The following is a 16,791-nucleotide window of genomic DNA, read 5'->3' on the forward strand; positions in this document are numbered from 1 at the left end:
CGACAGACAATGGTGGGGGTGGTGTTGGGGGGTTAGGGTTAGAGGAGACAAGCGGCCTTCAAACCCTCTAAAGTCTAAACAAGGGCTCTGAGGAAGCGTGGCCAAGAGAAGGCCCCAAATCCAGCCCCCTTTAGAGCCAGGCTCACAGAGCTCAGGGCTGGAACTCCGAAAACTCCACCCCGACGCAGGCGGCATACTGGAGGGAACTTAAGCCCCTGCCCCTCAGGGGGCACACGCCCGGGGCGCGCAGCTTTGCTGCCGGACACCCTCCACGATCCGGCGCGGCTGCGGGCACCGCGCGCAGGAGCCGGCCTGGGCGCCGGGAGGCCGGGCCCGAGGCCTGCGTGGAGCTGGGGCCCAGCGGGCTCCGAGAGAGCGCCAGCTGGGAGTCCAAAGGGCGGCGGGGCCCGGGACTGGGAGCTCCCCGGTGGCAGGCCCCCCAGACCGTGCGGGCCCCCAGACCGCGACCTCGACACCCCAAAGGCGTACGTTGGGCCAGGCGATGGCACCGGGGCCAAGCTCCCGGCTCCCCGATCTCCCCCCGAACAACTCGTCCGGGTCGCGGGGGGGTGGGATGGGGGTGGGGTGGGAGGGGTGGGCGGGGCTTCCCGGAGGGCTTCTCCCCCTTTCCTCTAAACTTCCCGGCACCCAGATCCGGGGCTCCGGCTCAGGCTGGACAATAGCTCTGGGAACCAGCCCCCCTCGAGTGCCCCCCTAACCCAGAACCAACCAACCAAACCACCTCTCCCAGCAGGGCCTCCTCCCGGCGTCCGCCCGGCTTACCTGGTCCGATCTCGCGGGGGCGCTCCGGCCGGGCGGCTCCGCCGGGCCCGAGGGAGCGAAGAGGGGGGCCGGGGAAGGGGGGTCGTGGGGAGGGGGCTGACCGGAATGTGCGGAATGAGCCGGGCTGGAGCGGGAGGCGCCGGGCGCGGAGGAGGGAGCGAGCGGGACGGAAAGTTTGTGTTGAGGAGCCGGGACTGGGGGTGGGGGCTGCGGGGAAGGAGGGGGCGGGGCGCGCACGGGGGCGGGCACCGGCCTGGAGGGGCGGGGCCGCGCGGGGCCGCCCCCGACCGCTCTTGGGCTGCCCACCCTGACGCTTCGGGACCCCAGGCGGCCCCCGGCCTCTCCGCGCCCGGGCGCCCCGTTCCTCGCCCGCCGGAGCGGCGCTGAGTCTCAACCTCCCTTTGCCCTACTCTACCTCCCCAGTCCCCCGCCGGAATTTGGGGCTCCGGCCTGGGCGGGGCCGAGGGCGGAGCTCCCACCTCGGGGGCTGGACTCCCGTCGGTGCAGGGGCCCGGGTGCCGCGTCACTAGGAGCCCGGCGGAGCCGGGTCGCACGGTCTTCGGGTCTCCCTACCCCCTACCCGAGTCCCGAGCGGCCGAGGCGGAGCGCCTTCTCCCGACCGAGGGCCCGCCCCCTTACTCCTCGGGCCCCAGACCCGGCCCCGCCCTGGAGGCTGCGCCCGCCCTGCCCGAACCCGGTTTGTCTGGTTCTCCCCGAGAGGCTTGTTTCTCGAATTTCTCCCTTTCCCCCTCTTCCCGGACCTCCGGGGCCCTCCCTCTCGGCCCGGCTCCCCGGGGCCCCCGCGGGGGGCGTCTCGACATCGCGAGCCAGCCGAGTTTCGGTAGGACCCACGATGGGCGCGTGGGAGGGGACGCGGTAGCGCCCGGGGCCTGAGAGGGGTGGGGGGTGGGGAAGGGAGGCCTCCAGCCCGCCCTCCGGACCTCTCCCGCGCTCCGGACCCCTCCCGCCGCCTCTTTCTCCGCACGCGCTGAAGAACCACTGCTCCTCTTGGCCTAGGACGCAGCTTTATTGGGGATGTGGGTACCCGGTTTTCGTTCCCCATCACCTACCCCCTCCTTGGAGCCCTAGTACGGTCCCAGAGGGGGTTAAAACAACACTGACTACTGCTCCTGGACAGGAAGTGACTGGGGCGCCGGGCGGGGGTGGTGGTGAAGCGGCGCAGGCTAGCTCCGCGACCAGATGTGCCGCTCCAACTCCAGATGTTCTTCATCTCCGTCCGACCCGCCGTGTGAGCTCCTCCCCTGCCTCGGCCTGTGCCAGGCTGGGCAGTGGATGGAGATCACCCGGAGACAGCGGGGTCAGCCCCCGACAAGGGAGGAGTCTTCAGTGGGGACTCTGGTGAAGGGACCGTTCAAGCCTCCAAAGTGAATCCTTTCCCCAACCCTGGGGGGCGCTGAGGACTACTAGGGTCACTCGCAGGCCAGCTTCCCGTCGAAACTGGAGAGGGCAATGGCGAAGGCCTGCAGGGCGCACAGCGGGTACCGGTAGTCTAGGGTGAAGGCGTCCTCGGCCACGCGGCCGAACTGCAGCACGATGTAGTCGGCTATGGACACAGACGGGGTGGGGGGGCCGGCCCGAGACCTCTTGGGTTCTCCCTCCTGGCAGACAGTGCCCTCAACATTGAGGGAAGTCCCCCACTCTTGTATTGGGGCCCCAGTCCTTAGCCACGTCTCAGTTATCCACCCCACCGTCCATCCACCCTCTTAACTCGCCCAGCAAGCCCCACTTGCCTGCAGCTTTACCAGCCACTGTAAGCCCCTGAGGGCGGCGACCCTGCCTTACCTTCTGCTGCCCAGGGCTATGCATATGACCAGCCCGCACTTAGAGAAACCGGTCAAACTTCCTTAAGCCTAGAATCCTTCCTTTCCAACGCCTCTGTGGTCTTTGCCCCATTCCTTCTTCTTCCCACCCCCAGACCCCATGTCCTGTCTTAGACCGCCAGCCTCATGGTTCCCTTCCTTATCCAGTGGCCCCCTCAGCCCCCATCCCATATCTGGCCCAGGTTTCCAGCCTCAATCCCAACACCTCCCCCAGCATCCATAGGGACAGGATGTTGCTAAAAATACCCCCAACCTCGGCCGACCAGGCTCCACCAGAAATGTGATCTGGAGAGCGGTTTTTCAAGGCCTCAGGACAGGTGACACAGGGGGCACATCCCTAGGATGGAGTGGGGGTAGGGAACTCACTCAATGTTAACCAATCCTGGGAACCTGGAAAGTCCCTGGGAGATAACTTTCCATATCCAAACCCCTTCACCCTAGTGGGGACCTCTCCCCAAGGCTTGTAACAGGGGACATTTTTACTTAATTGTGTTCAAGGTACATTTTGTTTCCCTAACTCTTCGAGGGCAGGCCTTTGACCTCACTGGAGAGAGAACGATAGAAATGCTTGATTTATATTTCCTACTCCTAAAAGGCAACCATCCTCATGGGGTTGGGCACTGGAGCCAGACTACCTGGGTTCTAATCCCACCTCTGCCTCTCACAAGCTATATGTATAAGTTACTTAACTTCTCTGTGCCTCGGTTTTCTCCTCTGCCAAACAGGGACAATAATAATACCTTCCTCACACGGCTGTTGAAAAGATTTAATTTTTTTTTCGGCGGCGCAGCTTGCAGAGATCTTAGTTCCCCGACCAGGGATTGAACCCGTGCCCTTGGCAGTGAAAGCACAGAATCCTAACCGCTGGACCGCCAGGGAATTCCTGAAAAGATTTAATGATTCAGTATCTGTGAAGTCCTGAGAACAGTGCCTGGTCCATAGAAAGCACTGTGTAAGTGTTTATGAAATAAATTTTGAGGGCCAGGGTAACCGCCTGGAGTTGCTGAGAGACTTTGGATAATGCGCTGCCCTCTCTGAGCCTCAGCATCCTTCTTGGCCACATGGGGGTTGGTCTATCAGTCTTTTTTATTTTAAAATTTTTATTTATTATTATTATTATTTGGACGCGTCACGTGGCTTGCAGTATCAGCTTGCGGGGTCTTAATTCCCTGACCAGGGATTGAACTCAGGGCCACGGCAGTGGAAGTGCTGAGTCCCAACCACTGGACTGCCAGGGAACTCCCTATCAGTGTTTTTTAAGCTCCAGCAGCGTAACTGTCCCTTCAACACAGTCTTACCCAGAATACCCCAATATCTACCCCAGGCTCTAGTCAGTGCTAGAAAGACGGCCTGGAACAGTGAGCCCCAGGACAACTGCTTGGAATATATAAGGCTCCTGGGAGCACAATGTCAATGCCCCCGCAGGAGAGAGTGACCTTCCTGAATGTTCTGGCTCCAGAGATAAAGGACAGCTCCACTCCAGTATATGTGTGTGTGTGCGCGTGTGTGTGTGTGTGTGTGTGTTATATAGAGAGAGAGGGAAAGGGAGAGAGAGAGATGGGAGGGTGGGGGAAAGACTTGAGTAAGGGTTGAGGTCATGGAGGTGGTGGGGAACAGCCTGGCTTGGGTCCTCAGATACTCACGGTCATCGGCGTGGACAATCTGGAAGTTCTTGACCGAGGCCTGGGTGACTCGGCCTTGGAAGTTGAGGGTGTAGGAGCCACTGTCATCATTCCAGACGGGGGGCTTGTTGTGTAGCTCGATGAGGCTCTCCAGTGTCTTGTTCTGCCAGCGCACCAGCAGCCCGTCGCTGGCCTGGGGTGCCACGGGTGGGGCAGTATTAGGGAGAGGACAGTTAGGGGTGGCTGAGATATCTCAGGACTGGTGATGAAGGGGTGGCTGGGGACGTGTGCATGCCCTTGTCTGTGTGCAGCCTGGGTGTCAACGTCCATGCAGGGTATGCTTGAGCGCATGCGCAGTCTCTGTGGCGTCCTTACGGGCAGGTTGTGTATCTGTGAGAATGGGCTTTGCTGTGGGATGCCAAAGTGGAGGGTTGGAAAGTGGAAAGTAGCATCTGGCACACAGGAGGTGCTCGATGCCATTGGTGCCCAAGAGGGTCTTAGGAACGGCCATATATACTGGCACCTATTACAAGGATGAACCAGCTATTCTAGGACTTACAAGGAGCTCACAGTTGAGCTTGGAGAGATGTATAGGTAAAGAGTAGTTAAAATAAAATGTGCTGGAAGAGTTTCTGGAAGGAGCAGTGTCTGTATGATGGTGCTTTTGAGATATTTCTTTCCTTAGTTTCTTTGTCACCTGTTCATGTTGATGACTTAGAATGAGTCCACTCAAGATCGTGTCCTCCAAGAAGCCTTCCTGACCCCATGTCTGATTTAGATGTCAGCTCTGAGCTTCCATAACACCTTGCTCTTACCATTTCTCCCACTGCACTGTTATGGACAGAATTAGATACCCTAACAGCATGCACAGTATTTGACTAATGGCTCTGTGTCTCAGTTTCCCTCACAACAGGGTTTTGTGAAGATTAAATGATTAATAGTGCATGAAGTGTTATTTAGATCAGTTCCTGGCACAGAGTAAATGCTCAATAAATATCAGATATTGTTTTGATGGTAACTCTTGTGTTGATTTTGGATCTTCAGTGCCTGGCTTTAATAAATGATTGTGGAATGAATGAACTGTAAGATGATGAAGAGATACACAAAGCAGCACTGGGTAGTTCTTACCAAGCCCAAACACACATGGGAGGCACTGCCTCTGGAGGATTTATGTGTTTATTCCAGGACGGAAGGAGCAACTGTGGAACCCACAAGCTCTTAAAGACCGGAGCCTCCCAGGGCTCGTGCCCCATGGGTTGGCCAGGCCTCTGATTACAGTGTCTTTCCAGCAGGGAGGGATGTGTGATCAGCTGATGGGAGTATTCTTTTTCATTGCAAATGAGTAAAGTGACATCACTGTGAGTGTCCATGCCAGTCATCGGTCTCTGAAATCCTGGGCTCACCCAACTTGCAGTGCTAAGGAGCAGAGCGTGGGACTGACACACTGAAGGAGGCCACCTCTCTCCAAGCCATTTCTCCATCTTACCCTACCCTTCACACACACACACACAAAACAAACAACCCTTGCTTTTTAAAATATGTCAATCATATCACTCCTTTCCTCAAAACCCTGCTATAGCTTCCTGTTTCTCTGAGTAAAAAACCAGTTATACAGACTCATCTGCCCCTCACTGTCACCTCTCTGACCTGCTCCTCCAACCCACCAGGCACTCCTGCCTCAGGGCCTTTGCACTGTCTCTTCCCCCTGCCTGAATGGTCTTTCCCCAGCTATTTGCAGGCTTGCTCCTCACCTCCTTCAAATTTCATCTTCTCAGTGAGGCTCACTCTGACCACTGTATTTAAATTGAAACCTACACACACACACACACACACACACACACCCCTCATCTCCTTTCCCTTGTTCGACTTTTTCTTTTTTCCCCACAGTACTTATCACCTTCTAACATACTACACAATTTACTTATTTATCACAATTATTGTCTACTGTCTGCCTCCCTCCACTAGAATGCCCGCTTCATGAGTGCAGATCTTTGTTTTGTCCACTGATGTCTCCAGTTGCCTAGACTAATACTTGGCACTCAATGTATGTGTGTTGAATGAATATATGAATGAGTGATTTGATGTAAACTGAAAAAAAACAAAGCAAAACAAAACAATCCCTATTGTGCTTGTTTCGGTGAATTCAGTGAAAAACCCCCGAATTGAATTCATTCCACAAGTTGCCAGAATGAATTTGTGACAGGGTGATGGGGTGACAGGGTGATTTGTGACAGGGTGATGGGTGTGCTCAGGGGTTTGGGTACTGGGCAGGCCGAGCCCCCGCCCCCGCCCCCCAGCTTCCTAAGAGTGGGTTACAAGCAGGTCAGTACAGAGCAGGACCCTCTGGGAAGGGCTTCAGGGAGGTGCGGGGCTCACATTGCGGGGCCGAATGGGGACCCTCTCCTTGTCCGAATTCATGCCGGGAATGATGACCGTCATGCGCCGGGGACCTCGGAAGCCCAGCACGTTGGTTTCCTGGGAGGGAGATGCGCGTTAGGCCGGCCCCGGCAAGAGGAGGGGCCTGCCTGCCGCGGGGAACAGGTGGGACTCTCACATAGATCACAGCCGCCAGCTCCTGCCGAAGGCTCCCCACATCCGTGCTGCCTCCGCGGTGCGGGTTCTGCCCATTGTCAAAGACGGTAAAGCGGTTCCCCAGGAGGTTGGACCTGCAAGCAGGGTGGAGCTGGGGGCGGGGCTGAGGAGGGTCCACACCCCTCCTCCCAGACCCTTCCTCACAGCCAAGCTTTGAGAGCTTCCTACCTCAAGCACGGGTGTGTATTAGGACCGGAGTAATTCAGGTCCCCTGCCCCTGGCTTCCGCCATGAAGTCTCTCTCTCTCTCTTTTTTTTTTTTTGCGGTACGCGGGCCTCTCACTGTTGTGGTCTCTCCCGTTGCGGAGCACAGGCTCCGGACACGCAGGCTCAGCGGCCATGGCTCACGGGCCCAGCCGCTCCGCGGCATGTGGGATCTTCCCGGACCGGGGCACGAACCCGTATCCCCTGCATCGGCAGGCGGACTCTCAACCACTGCGCCACCAGGTAAGCCCTACCATGAAGTCTTATTAAAAGCTGGATCTAGAAGGAGACTGGGCAGTTTTCAAATCTCAGCTCCATCTCTTACTAGCTGTATGACCCCAGGCAAGTTACTTAAACTCTTAGTCTCAACTTCCCCATCTGTAAAATGGGCATGATAACAGTATTTACCCCATTTGGTTGATAAGAGGATTGAATGGATTAATATTTGGAAGCTACTTAGAAATACACCTAACACATAGGTAGGCCTTACATAAGTGTTTGTTAAATAAAGAAATTAAAGAAATAAGGCCTGACTCGGGGGTTCACTTTCCCTTCACCTCTCAAGATTTGTGGTGAGGATTACATGAGCTATATGGAGAGACATAGCACAGCGTAGGTGCTGAATATTTATTCGTTCGTTCAGTTGGTAAATATTTATTGAATAGTTACTATGTGCCACGTGCTAGGAATTCAACCGTGAACAAGACAGGCATAATCCCTGTCCCATGGACCTTATGTCCTACTCCAAGTGAGGTCTCTGGACCAGCAGTGTGGGCATCACCTGGGTGCTTCTTAGAAATGCAGAACCTCACTCCTTGCCCAGACCCACTGAACCTTTTTTTTTTTTTTTGGGTTGGGGGGGAGGCGCAGGGGGCTCACCCTGCAGCTTGCAGGATCTCAGGTCCACAGACCAAGGATTGAACCTGGGCCACGGCAGTGAAAGCCCAGAATCCTAACTACTAAGCCACCAGGGAACTCCCCCCACTGAATCATTTTAACAAGACCCCCAAGTGATCTATGCCTGTCAAAGTGTGAGAAGCCGCGGGCCAGGGGACAATTCCAGAGTGTCCGATGTGGTGGGCACTCTGCCAGGCACAGAGGTGACTGGCCACTGAGATTCCCAGCCCCACCTCAGCTTCCCGATGAAATTCTCCCCTCCTCGGGACAGATTGGTGGGGTCACTGGAGATGAGGTAATTGGCTGTCTTGCTCCGTTTCCGTTTCCTGCCAGCCAGGAGGAACACCTGGGGAGAGGGGTCATAGAGATGCGCTGGAGGAAGGAGGTGCACCCGGGGAAAGAGAAGGCCCATTTGCCCCGCAGCCCTCCCCCCACCGCACTTTGGCTCTAGACTCTCCTTCAGTCTGGGTCCTGGCCCCTCCACTCTCCGTCCCACTGGCAGCCACCTCTCTCCGACCCACCTTCTTCTCTGTGTCCAGGTGCAGGAAGTAGGAGGGATACAGGCCCCGGTCCATGCCCTTCTTGTCCCGGGTCAGCCGGCAGCGGACCGTCTGGCCCTGGGGGGCAGGCCGAAGCACGAACTCCTGGGGTTCGTCCACTTCCACGGGTGGGGATGGGGCCCTCTCCTCCTTCTGGGTGGGGGCAGAAGGTGCATCAGCCCCAGAGCACTAGCTTCCCGGCCCTCAGCAGGTCCCCAGTGCCGGGATGCAGGCAGGGCAGGCAGGACAACTCACCGTTTTCTGTTTGGGGAGAGAACAGAGGCTGTTAGAGTGCAGCCGGCCCCTTCCCCAGCAGCTCACCAGGCCGTGTTAGGAGGCTCTGGGGAGCTTTGTACTTTATTACTATTTTGTTTAGCTTGTGGTTAAGAGCCCAGGCTCTGGAGCCAGACAGCCTGGGTTCAAATCCTGGTTCCACCACTAACTGTCTGTCATGGTTGTTAAGTTTTAACCACACTGTGACTCAGTTTTTTCATCGGAGAAGTATGTAGCGTTGGGGTGGATACCTGGGACAGACCTTAGTTTATATATTTAACAGACACTCATAGAAAGTCTACCAATGTGCCAGGAATTATTCTAAGCACTTTCCAAATATTAACTCATTCCTCTTATCAGTAGCTACTGAGGTAGTTGTTCCATTATACAGGTGAAGAAGCTGAGGCTCAGAGAGCTTAAATAACTGGTCCAAGTTCACATAGTAAGAGGTGAAGCTGGGCTTTGAATGCTGTTAAACCCAGAGCCTTTAGAAAGACCTTCCATCATATGGATGCTCTCAGGGGGTGAACTGAGGTGAGGCTGAAGGTGTGGATTGCTGTGTTCTAAGCACATGGTGTTATAGAAGTGTCAGCTACCACTATAATTATAGCAGGCGGTAAATACTCAATGAATGTAGCAGCCAACCTCCAACATGGCCCCCGATGCTCCCTGCCTCCTAGTATTTACGCCCATGTGTAGACCCTTCCCACACTGTGTCAGCATTGGTCTTTGTGACCAGTAGGATATGGCAGAAGTGATGGGCGGTCACTTCTAAGGCTAGGTCATAAAAGATATTACAGCTTCTGCCTTGCTGTATCTCTTGGGCCACTCTTGGGCTCTGGGGCAAGTTGGCTGCCATGTCTTAAGGACAGTCAAGCAGCCTCTGGAGAGACCTCCAGCCAACAATCATGACAGTGAACCATTTTAGAAGTGGATCCTCCATTTCCAGTCAAGCTTTCAGAATGACCACAGCCCCAGTTGACATCTCGACTGCAACCTCACAGGAGACCCTGAGTCAAAACTACCCCTGCTAAGCCACTCCTAGATTTCTGACTCACAGAAATTAAGAAAATAAATTGTCGTTTTAAGTTTTGGGGTGGTTGTTATATAGCAATACATAGTCAATACAATGAATAAATAAATAAGCTCATTTTGCTCTTTGAAAAACTTTTAATAACTATGTGGTTGCATTAGGCCCTAGGGTGGCCTAGTGACCACCCTACCATTGCCCCTTCTGTTCTTACAAACCTAGTGCCCTTTGCTGTCATGTTCTGTCCCTCACAAGAGGGGGAACCAAGACTCTAACCCCAAGTTTCCCAGCTGGGGAGACAAGGGACTGCCACCTGTGTGTGTGCATTTCAGGTGTAAATGCTGTCTGGGAGCCACTAAGAAGGCCTGATGTGCTGAGGTTGCCCATTTTTGCTGAGGGCAGGTTTGCACTGTGTGTGAAGTGAGGCTGGTGTTAGGGAGCGGGCCCTTAGCCTCAAGGTAAGTGGCATCTCTTCTCTGCTCTAGGCTGCTCTAAAAGAAACTTGGGAAATCCAAGACTATGTTTGGAATGTGGTGTGGGGAAAGCCAGACTCATTCAAACATTTTTACAGAGGTGAATTTCAAGGGCCTACTATATTAAAGGCTGTACTGCAGTTATATTCTTTCTGGAAGACAATAAACTGGCCTTTCAGTTATATATCAGTTTCTGGTGATCTTGGCTAATGTGAATCAGTCCCCCAAGACCTGACCACTCCTGTACAAAGGAATAAACCCACAAACTAAGATACCCCCAGGCCCTGCCCTCAGGATGATCTCTCCACTCATGGAAACCTGTTTCTCGAAGACTTTCATCACTTCTCTCTCCAGTTCGACCTCTCTCTCCCGCTTACTCCTGCCTGTGCATGTTGGTACCTGAGTCCTGTTTGTGAGTGGGGGCTGTATTGGAAATATTTAACAACGTGTTCTGCCCATGGAGACTGCACCGTCAAAGTGGACACTGGTAGGACTGGAAGAGGTCCTGGAGGCCTCTGATGGCCAGTGTTAACCCTTTGGTTGCTGGATAGTTTGGATGCTGGAAGGTTGGGAGGGCCTGGGTGGGAGAGCACAAAGCACTCTGAGCAGTATCTCAGAGCAGCAGAGTGGAACTATTTTAATAACTCAAGTACGGGGTGGATGGGTGGGGAGGTGGGAAAAATTGGGAGATTGGGATTGACATATATACACTAATATGTATAAAATAGATAACTAATGAAAACCTGCTGTATAGCACAGGGAACTCTACATAATGCTCTGTGGTGACCTAAATGGGAAGGAAATCCAAAAAAGAAGGGATATATTATGCATATAGCTGATTCACTTTGCTATATAGCAGAAACTAACACAACATTGTAAAGCAACTATACCCCAATTTAAAAAAGTAATAGGGCTTCCCTGGTGGCTCAGTGGTTGAGAGTCCGCCTGCCGATGCAGGGGACACGGGTTTGTGCCCCGGTCCAGGAAGATCCCACATGCCGCAGAGCGGCTAGGCCTGTGAGCCATGGCTGCTGAGCCTGCGTGTCTGGAGCCTGTGCTCCGCAACGGGAGAGACCACAACAGTGAGAGGCCCGCATACCGCAAAAAAAAAAAATAATAATAATAATAAAAAGTAATAGCTCAACTACAGCTGGCTGTCAGTCAGTCAGTGTGCCCAGGGATGTGCATGCATGTGTCTGTCTGCCTGTGCTCCACCTCCCTGGTACAGAAAATGTGTGACTCTCATGTGGGGGCCATGAGAGCATCTCCAGCTGTGTCTGATAGTTAGGCTGCAGGGGGGAGGGCTCAGAGCGGGTGACATAAGGCCCCCGGGTGGCCAGTCCCAGCCTGGTGACCCCACAACTGCCTCTTCTCTTCTCACAAACCTGGTTCCCTTTGTCCTCATATCCTGTCACCAGAGAGGCAGCTAAGATTCTAACCCCAAGTGACTCCATGCTCCCAGCCCACGAGGTCCCACACTCAGGTCCCCCAAGCCCACACCCCTGCCACTGCTCCCTGGAGGGACCTCACCCTCTCCCTTCTGGGCTCAAACCTTTTTGCCTTTTCCTTTTGCTTTGCCCTTCTGATTGCTGTTCTTGGTCACCACAGCTGCCACCTCTTCCTCCTCCTCCTCCTTCTCCTCTTCTGAGCCTTTGGGAGTGCCTGAGCATTGTAGGGGAGCAAGTCTGTTAACCCCTTACCCTGGCAGAACCCATCCTGTTTTGCAAGGTACGTCCAACACCCACGCCTCACTTGGACCCCTCCCACAACCACAAGAGACCAACCTCCTTTCACTATTATCAGAAAGTAATAGGGCTTCCCTGGTGGCGCAGTGGTTAAGAATCCGCCTGCCAATGTAGGGGACACGGGTTCGAGCCCTGGTCCGGGAAGATCCCACATGCCGCAGAACAGCCAAGCCCGTGCACCACAACTACTGAGCCTGCGCTCTAGAGCCCGCGAGCCACAACTACTGAAGCCTGCGCGCCTAGAGCCCGTGCTCCGCAACAAGAGAAGCCACAGCAATGAGAAGCCTGCGCACCGCAACGAAGAACAGCCCCCGCTCGCCGCAATTAGAGAAAGCCTGTGCGCAGCAACGAAGACCCAATGCAGCCAAAAATAATAAATAAATAAAATAACTAAATTAAAAAAAGAAAAGAAAAGAAAGTAATAGCCTCAAAAAAGCTAAGACACTGCCTGAGGCCACACAGCTATTAAAGTGGGGGTCAAGATGCCCCCAGTCTTCTGACTTTATTATTTTTTTTTATTGGAGTATAGTTGCTTTACACTGCTGTGTCAGTTTCTGCTATACAGCAAAGCGAATAATCCATACATATACCAAGTCTTTGACTTTAGAACCTCTACTCCTCACCTTATGCTGCATCCCTCCTTCCACACCCACGACTGCCTCTGGATGTCCTGACACCAGAGGCCACTGCCACCCACCTTTCTTCTTCAGAGCTTTTTCCCCAGGGTCATCGCCCCCAACCAGAAACATGGCTGCCGGTGTCTTCTTCCTCACTCTGGTCGGGCTCACTGAGCTGTCCTTGTCGGCCTCCCCGGACCCTGTGTGTGTGGATGTGAAGAGGTCACACCCCCCGCCTCACCCAGAGTCCCTTGTTCCTCCGCAGACCAGGCTCACCTTTCTTCTTCATCTTTCTTATCTTGGTCCCTTCCCCTGCTGATGCCTCCTTCTTCTTAATCCGCAGAGGTTTCAGTGGGGGGACAGGGCTTCCAAGGTCCTCTGGAAATGGAGGGTGGGGGTTAGACAAAGAAGAGCCACCTTCCAACCCACTCATTGTTCCTTCAGTCCCCAGGGAGGCCCACAGCACCTTCTGCTTGTCTTGTTTTTAACCCTGAGTCCAAAAAGGACTGGATGAACACCAGGAGTTTAATAAGGAGTTAATGAATGAATGAATGGATGAATGCCAGGCCTCCTAGCTGAGCCTCTGAATCCCAGCTCCCACCCCATCTCCTCCAGTAAACCTCCTGTGGTCAGTGCTACAGACAGTCCTCCCCGCCCCTCCGAGAGGCCCAAGGTCTTAGCTACATGTCCACATGTAGACCAGACCCCAGTACCCATGGGGCAAGGTGCCCCAGCCAGGGAGCTATCACAGCATTTATTCACTGATTGATTTTTTACTATAATTGCTTTGATACTTTTGTAAAAATCATAAAAATAATACATCTGGAGTTAAAAAAAATCACAAAGAAAACTAAAATCCTCTGCCCTCCCTGGCTTACACAGCACCCTGGGCGGGGGGCTGTGGGGATGGTGGAGGGAGCACATATTGATTTAAGGACCATTGGAGGGAAGAAGCCACCAAAGGGAAAAACTTGGGTCCAGGCACCCGGGAGCTTTTTGATGTCTCAACTCCTGCGTATCCATGAGACACCAGGCCCCTCAGGGGTAGGGCTAGTTTTGTGTGTCTTTGCCCCCTCTGGACCCTCAACACCCACCCTTCGGACCCTGAGCCTTGGCCTTCCTCTCCTTGATGTCTGCAGAAGCCTTCTCTTTGGGGGGCTTCTTGGGAGGCAGACGGATTTTCTCTTTCTTTTCCTTCTCCTCCTTGTCCTCTTCCTCCTCCTCCTCCTCCTCCTCCCCTGCAGGTAAAAACTGCTCATAACGGGGGCTGGGGTGGGCCCCATTATGTGGGGAGCCCAGTCCTTCCAGATTGCTGGGAGGTGGTGAAGGAGCTGGGGGTAGGAGGCTCCCCTTCTGGAACAGAAACAGGAGGAAGAAAGGAGTTTCGGCACCTTCCTCAAAGGGGGTGACCCCAGGGTCTTCCAAGGTCTACAAGTCAGGGAGAGAGCTGGAGTTGGGGGGATGCTGGGGGCTTGGCAATCCTGTTCTGGGAAAACGCCCTTCTCTGCAGGTCCTTCCTCTCTCTCTCTGGGACCCTCAGCTCTTCACACACTCTCCTGGGGTCTTTCAGTTTTCCCTTCTCTGCCCCTTCTAAAAGACACCTGCACTGCTTCTCCCACTCTGCTTCTCCCTGTCCTGGTCTGTTGCTGTTTCAGACTTCTAGCCAGACCTGTCTGAGCTACCTCCGGCCCCTAGCTGCAGGGTTTTTTTGTTTTTTAATTTTTTTAAATATTTATTTATTAAAAATTTTTTTGGGCTGTGCCGGGTCTTAGTTGCAGCACGCAGGATCTTCCTTGTGGCATGCGGGGGTCTTTAGTTGCGGCATGCATGTGGGATCTATTTCCTCGACCAGGGATGGAACCTGGGCCCCCTGCATTGGGAGGGTGGAGTCTTACCCACCGGACCACCAGGGAAGCTGCAGTTTAAGGCAAAACTCTTAACCTCAATGTGCCTCGGTTTCCCCCTCCCGACGATGGGACAAGGACACGAGAATAAAGGTTTCCTGGCTCAAAGACGAAGCCAGGGACGTGGACGCGGTTTTTCCGAGTTGTCTGCCTCTCTCCATCTGCTGTTCCTGTCCAGCCCCTTCCCTCCTCCTCTCCAGACGCCCCCTTCCTTCTGGCGCTCTCTCACCGTCCTCCGCGTCTGGGGCGCGGGCTACCAGGAAGGTCTCCCGGGGGTCGCGCTTCTTGGCCTCGGGGTCCCTGAGGAACTTGGCGTAGACAGTCTGCAGCTCCCGGGCCTCGGCGGGCTCCCGCGAGGGCTCCTCCCGCGGGCTCCTCCTCCGTCCCGCTGAGCCGAGATGCGCGGGTCAGGCGGGACCTCCAACGGCGCCCACTCCCCCTCAGGCTCCTCACCCTGGGGCCTCCCTTGGGCTCTGTTTCCACCTTGGACACCCCTCTCCCAGCTTTCATCATCCCTACACTCCTCCTACCCCCCAGCTCAACCCCAAGCCCGCTCCGCCGCTTCCCCGTCCAGTTACCCCCCCTCCCACGCCCCTGCTCCCAGGGAGGGTTCCCAGACTCAAGGACACCCTCGCCTGCGGTCCTTCCCTCCCGTGACCCTCACCCTGGGGGGCGCCCCGGGGCCCAGCCTTCCGCACGCCTCCAGGTCTCCGGGGCTTGGATCCCGTGGGGCAGGGGGACTCTGGGGCTTCTGTCTTCTTCTTCCTCAACTTCTGTCGCTGCAGAGTGGGGGTCAAGAGGAGGGAGGGGAAGGAAAGGGGGGCTCTGAGGGCTGTCTATCACTCTCTAATCCCTTGAGCCGCCAGAAATAACCGCAGATTATCGGGAGGGGAACTGCGCCCCTTCCTGGGGTGAGGAAGGATGACCCCCTCCCGTGTACCACAGCCACCTCCAATGCCCCAAAGCCCAAGTTCCTCCCTTGGACACCCCATACTCCCAAACAGCCCCTTCGTGCAAAAACAAAACAAAAACTTCCAGGGAAGCAACAAGCCCCAGAGGCTGCTGAGGGGGACCCTCCCCACTCTCAGACCCCCTACGCTGTGTGTGGGGCTCTTTCTGTCTCTTCTCCAAGCAGGGGTGACATACCTGCTTGGTGCGCTGCTGGACCTCCGGGCTCTGGCCTTCCTCCTCATGTCCGCTGAGGGTAGCGAAGGAATCGGTCTGTCTCCCTCCCCTTTTCCTGCCCCTCCCCAAACCCTCCATCTGGCCCCCCCACCAGGTAGGATCAGGTAGGATGAGGTGAGGGCTTTCCAGACCTGTCTGAGGTCCACACCTCTCGGAGGGTGTCGTCCTGCAGTGGCATGGTGCCTGCGCCTATCCACAGTCCCTGCTCTGGCCACCCTGCAGCCCTAGAAGCTTCCCCGCTGGCCCCAGCTAATCCGGGCTCAGCTTCACCCCCACCTCCTGCTGGCTCAAGAGGGTGGCAGCACCGTGGGAGGTGCTCGTGCCCCGAACCCACCCCCCTGCCTGGCCCACTGAGGGAAGAGGCTGAAAACTCAGATCCTCAGCGGCCTGAAGGATGGCATCACTGTACCAGGTCCTCCCGCGCCCTGAGCTTTGGCTTAGAGATGCTGATTTGTATTGATAATTAGTTGGTGGTAAATGGGGTATGGGAAGAAAATATGACATCAGATCCTGTACTTATCTTTCTTTTTCATTAAAAAAATAAAAACTAGGATTTACTAATATTTAATGTATATGGATTGATAGATGCATGTGTATATACTTTATAAAGAAACATGCCTATATTCTGGGTGTCCACCTAAATATCTTTTTACTGATAAGGAACTTTTTTTTTTTTTTCCTGGCTCACCTTGCAGCTCGTGGGATCTCAGTTCCCCAACCAGGGATCAAGCCCGGGCCCTCAGCAGTGAGAGCGTGGAGGCTTAACCACTGGACCACCAGGGAATTCCCAGGAACATGCTTTTTTAAGAGTTTAGAGACAAGGGATGTAGTGTTGATGTGATTAATATCATGGGAGAGGTTTGGCTAAGTGCAGAGGAAGCCCAGAAGAGGAGCCCTATTGGGGGTCCTAGAGGCTTTCTGAAACCTGATCTAAAACTTGAAACTCAAAAAGGTGAGGGGAGGGCTTCCCTGGTGGCGCAGTGGTTGAGAGTCCGCCTGCCGATGCAGGGGACACGGGTTCGTGCCCCGGTCTGGGAGGATCCCACATGCCGCGGAGCGGCTGGGCCCGTGAGCCATGGCCGCTGAG

The 16,791-nt window shown here is 54.9% G+C and overlaps 1 protein-coding gene across 1 annotated transcript; it reads right to left on the reverse strand.

Moving 5' to 3' along the window:
* Window positions 1-2,213: 2,213 nt before the first annotated feature.
* TULP1 (TUB like protein 1) lies at window positions 2,214-15,882 on the reverse strand (the record flags this gene model as incomplete). The annotated part of the gene is made up of 14 exons (XM_079713637.1): window positions 2,214-2,347; window positions 4,268-4,439; window positions 6,623-6,721; window positions 6,801-6,912; window positions 8,172-8,284; window positions 8,460-8,630; window positions 11,806-11,915; window positions 12,696-12,815; window positions 12,892-12,993; window positions 13,710-13,853; window positions 14,749-14,907; window positions 15,220-15,298; window positions 15,666-15,717; window positions 15,836-15,882. 14 exons carry the CDS (start codon window positions 15,880-15,882, stop codon window positions 2,214-2,216), a joined length of 1,614 nt encoding a protein of 537 aa, XP_079569763.1.
* Between the last annotated feature and the right edge of the window lie 909 nt (window positions 15,883-16,791).

The sequence above is a fragment of the Hyperoodon ampullatus genome, assembly GCF_949752795.1.
Source record: "Hyperoodon ampullatus genome assembly, chromosome: 10".
NCBI classification, from domain to species: domain Eukaryota; kingdom Metazoa; phylum Chordata; class Mammalia; order Artiodactyla; family Ziphiidae; genus Hyperoodon; species Hyperoodon ampullatus.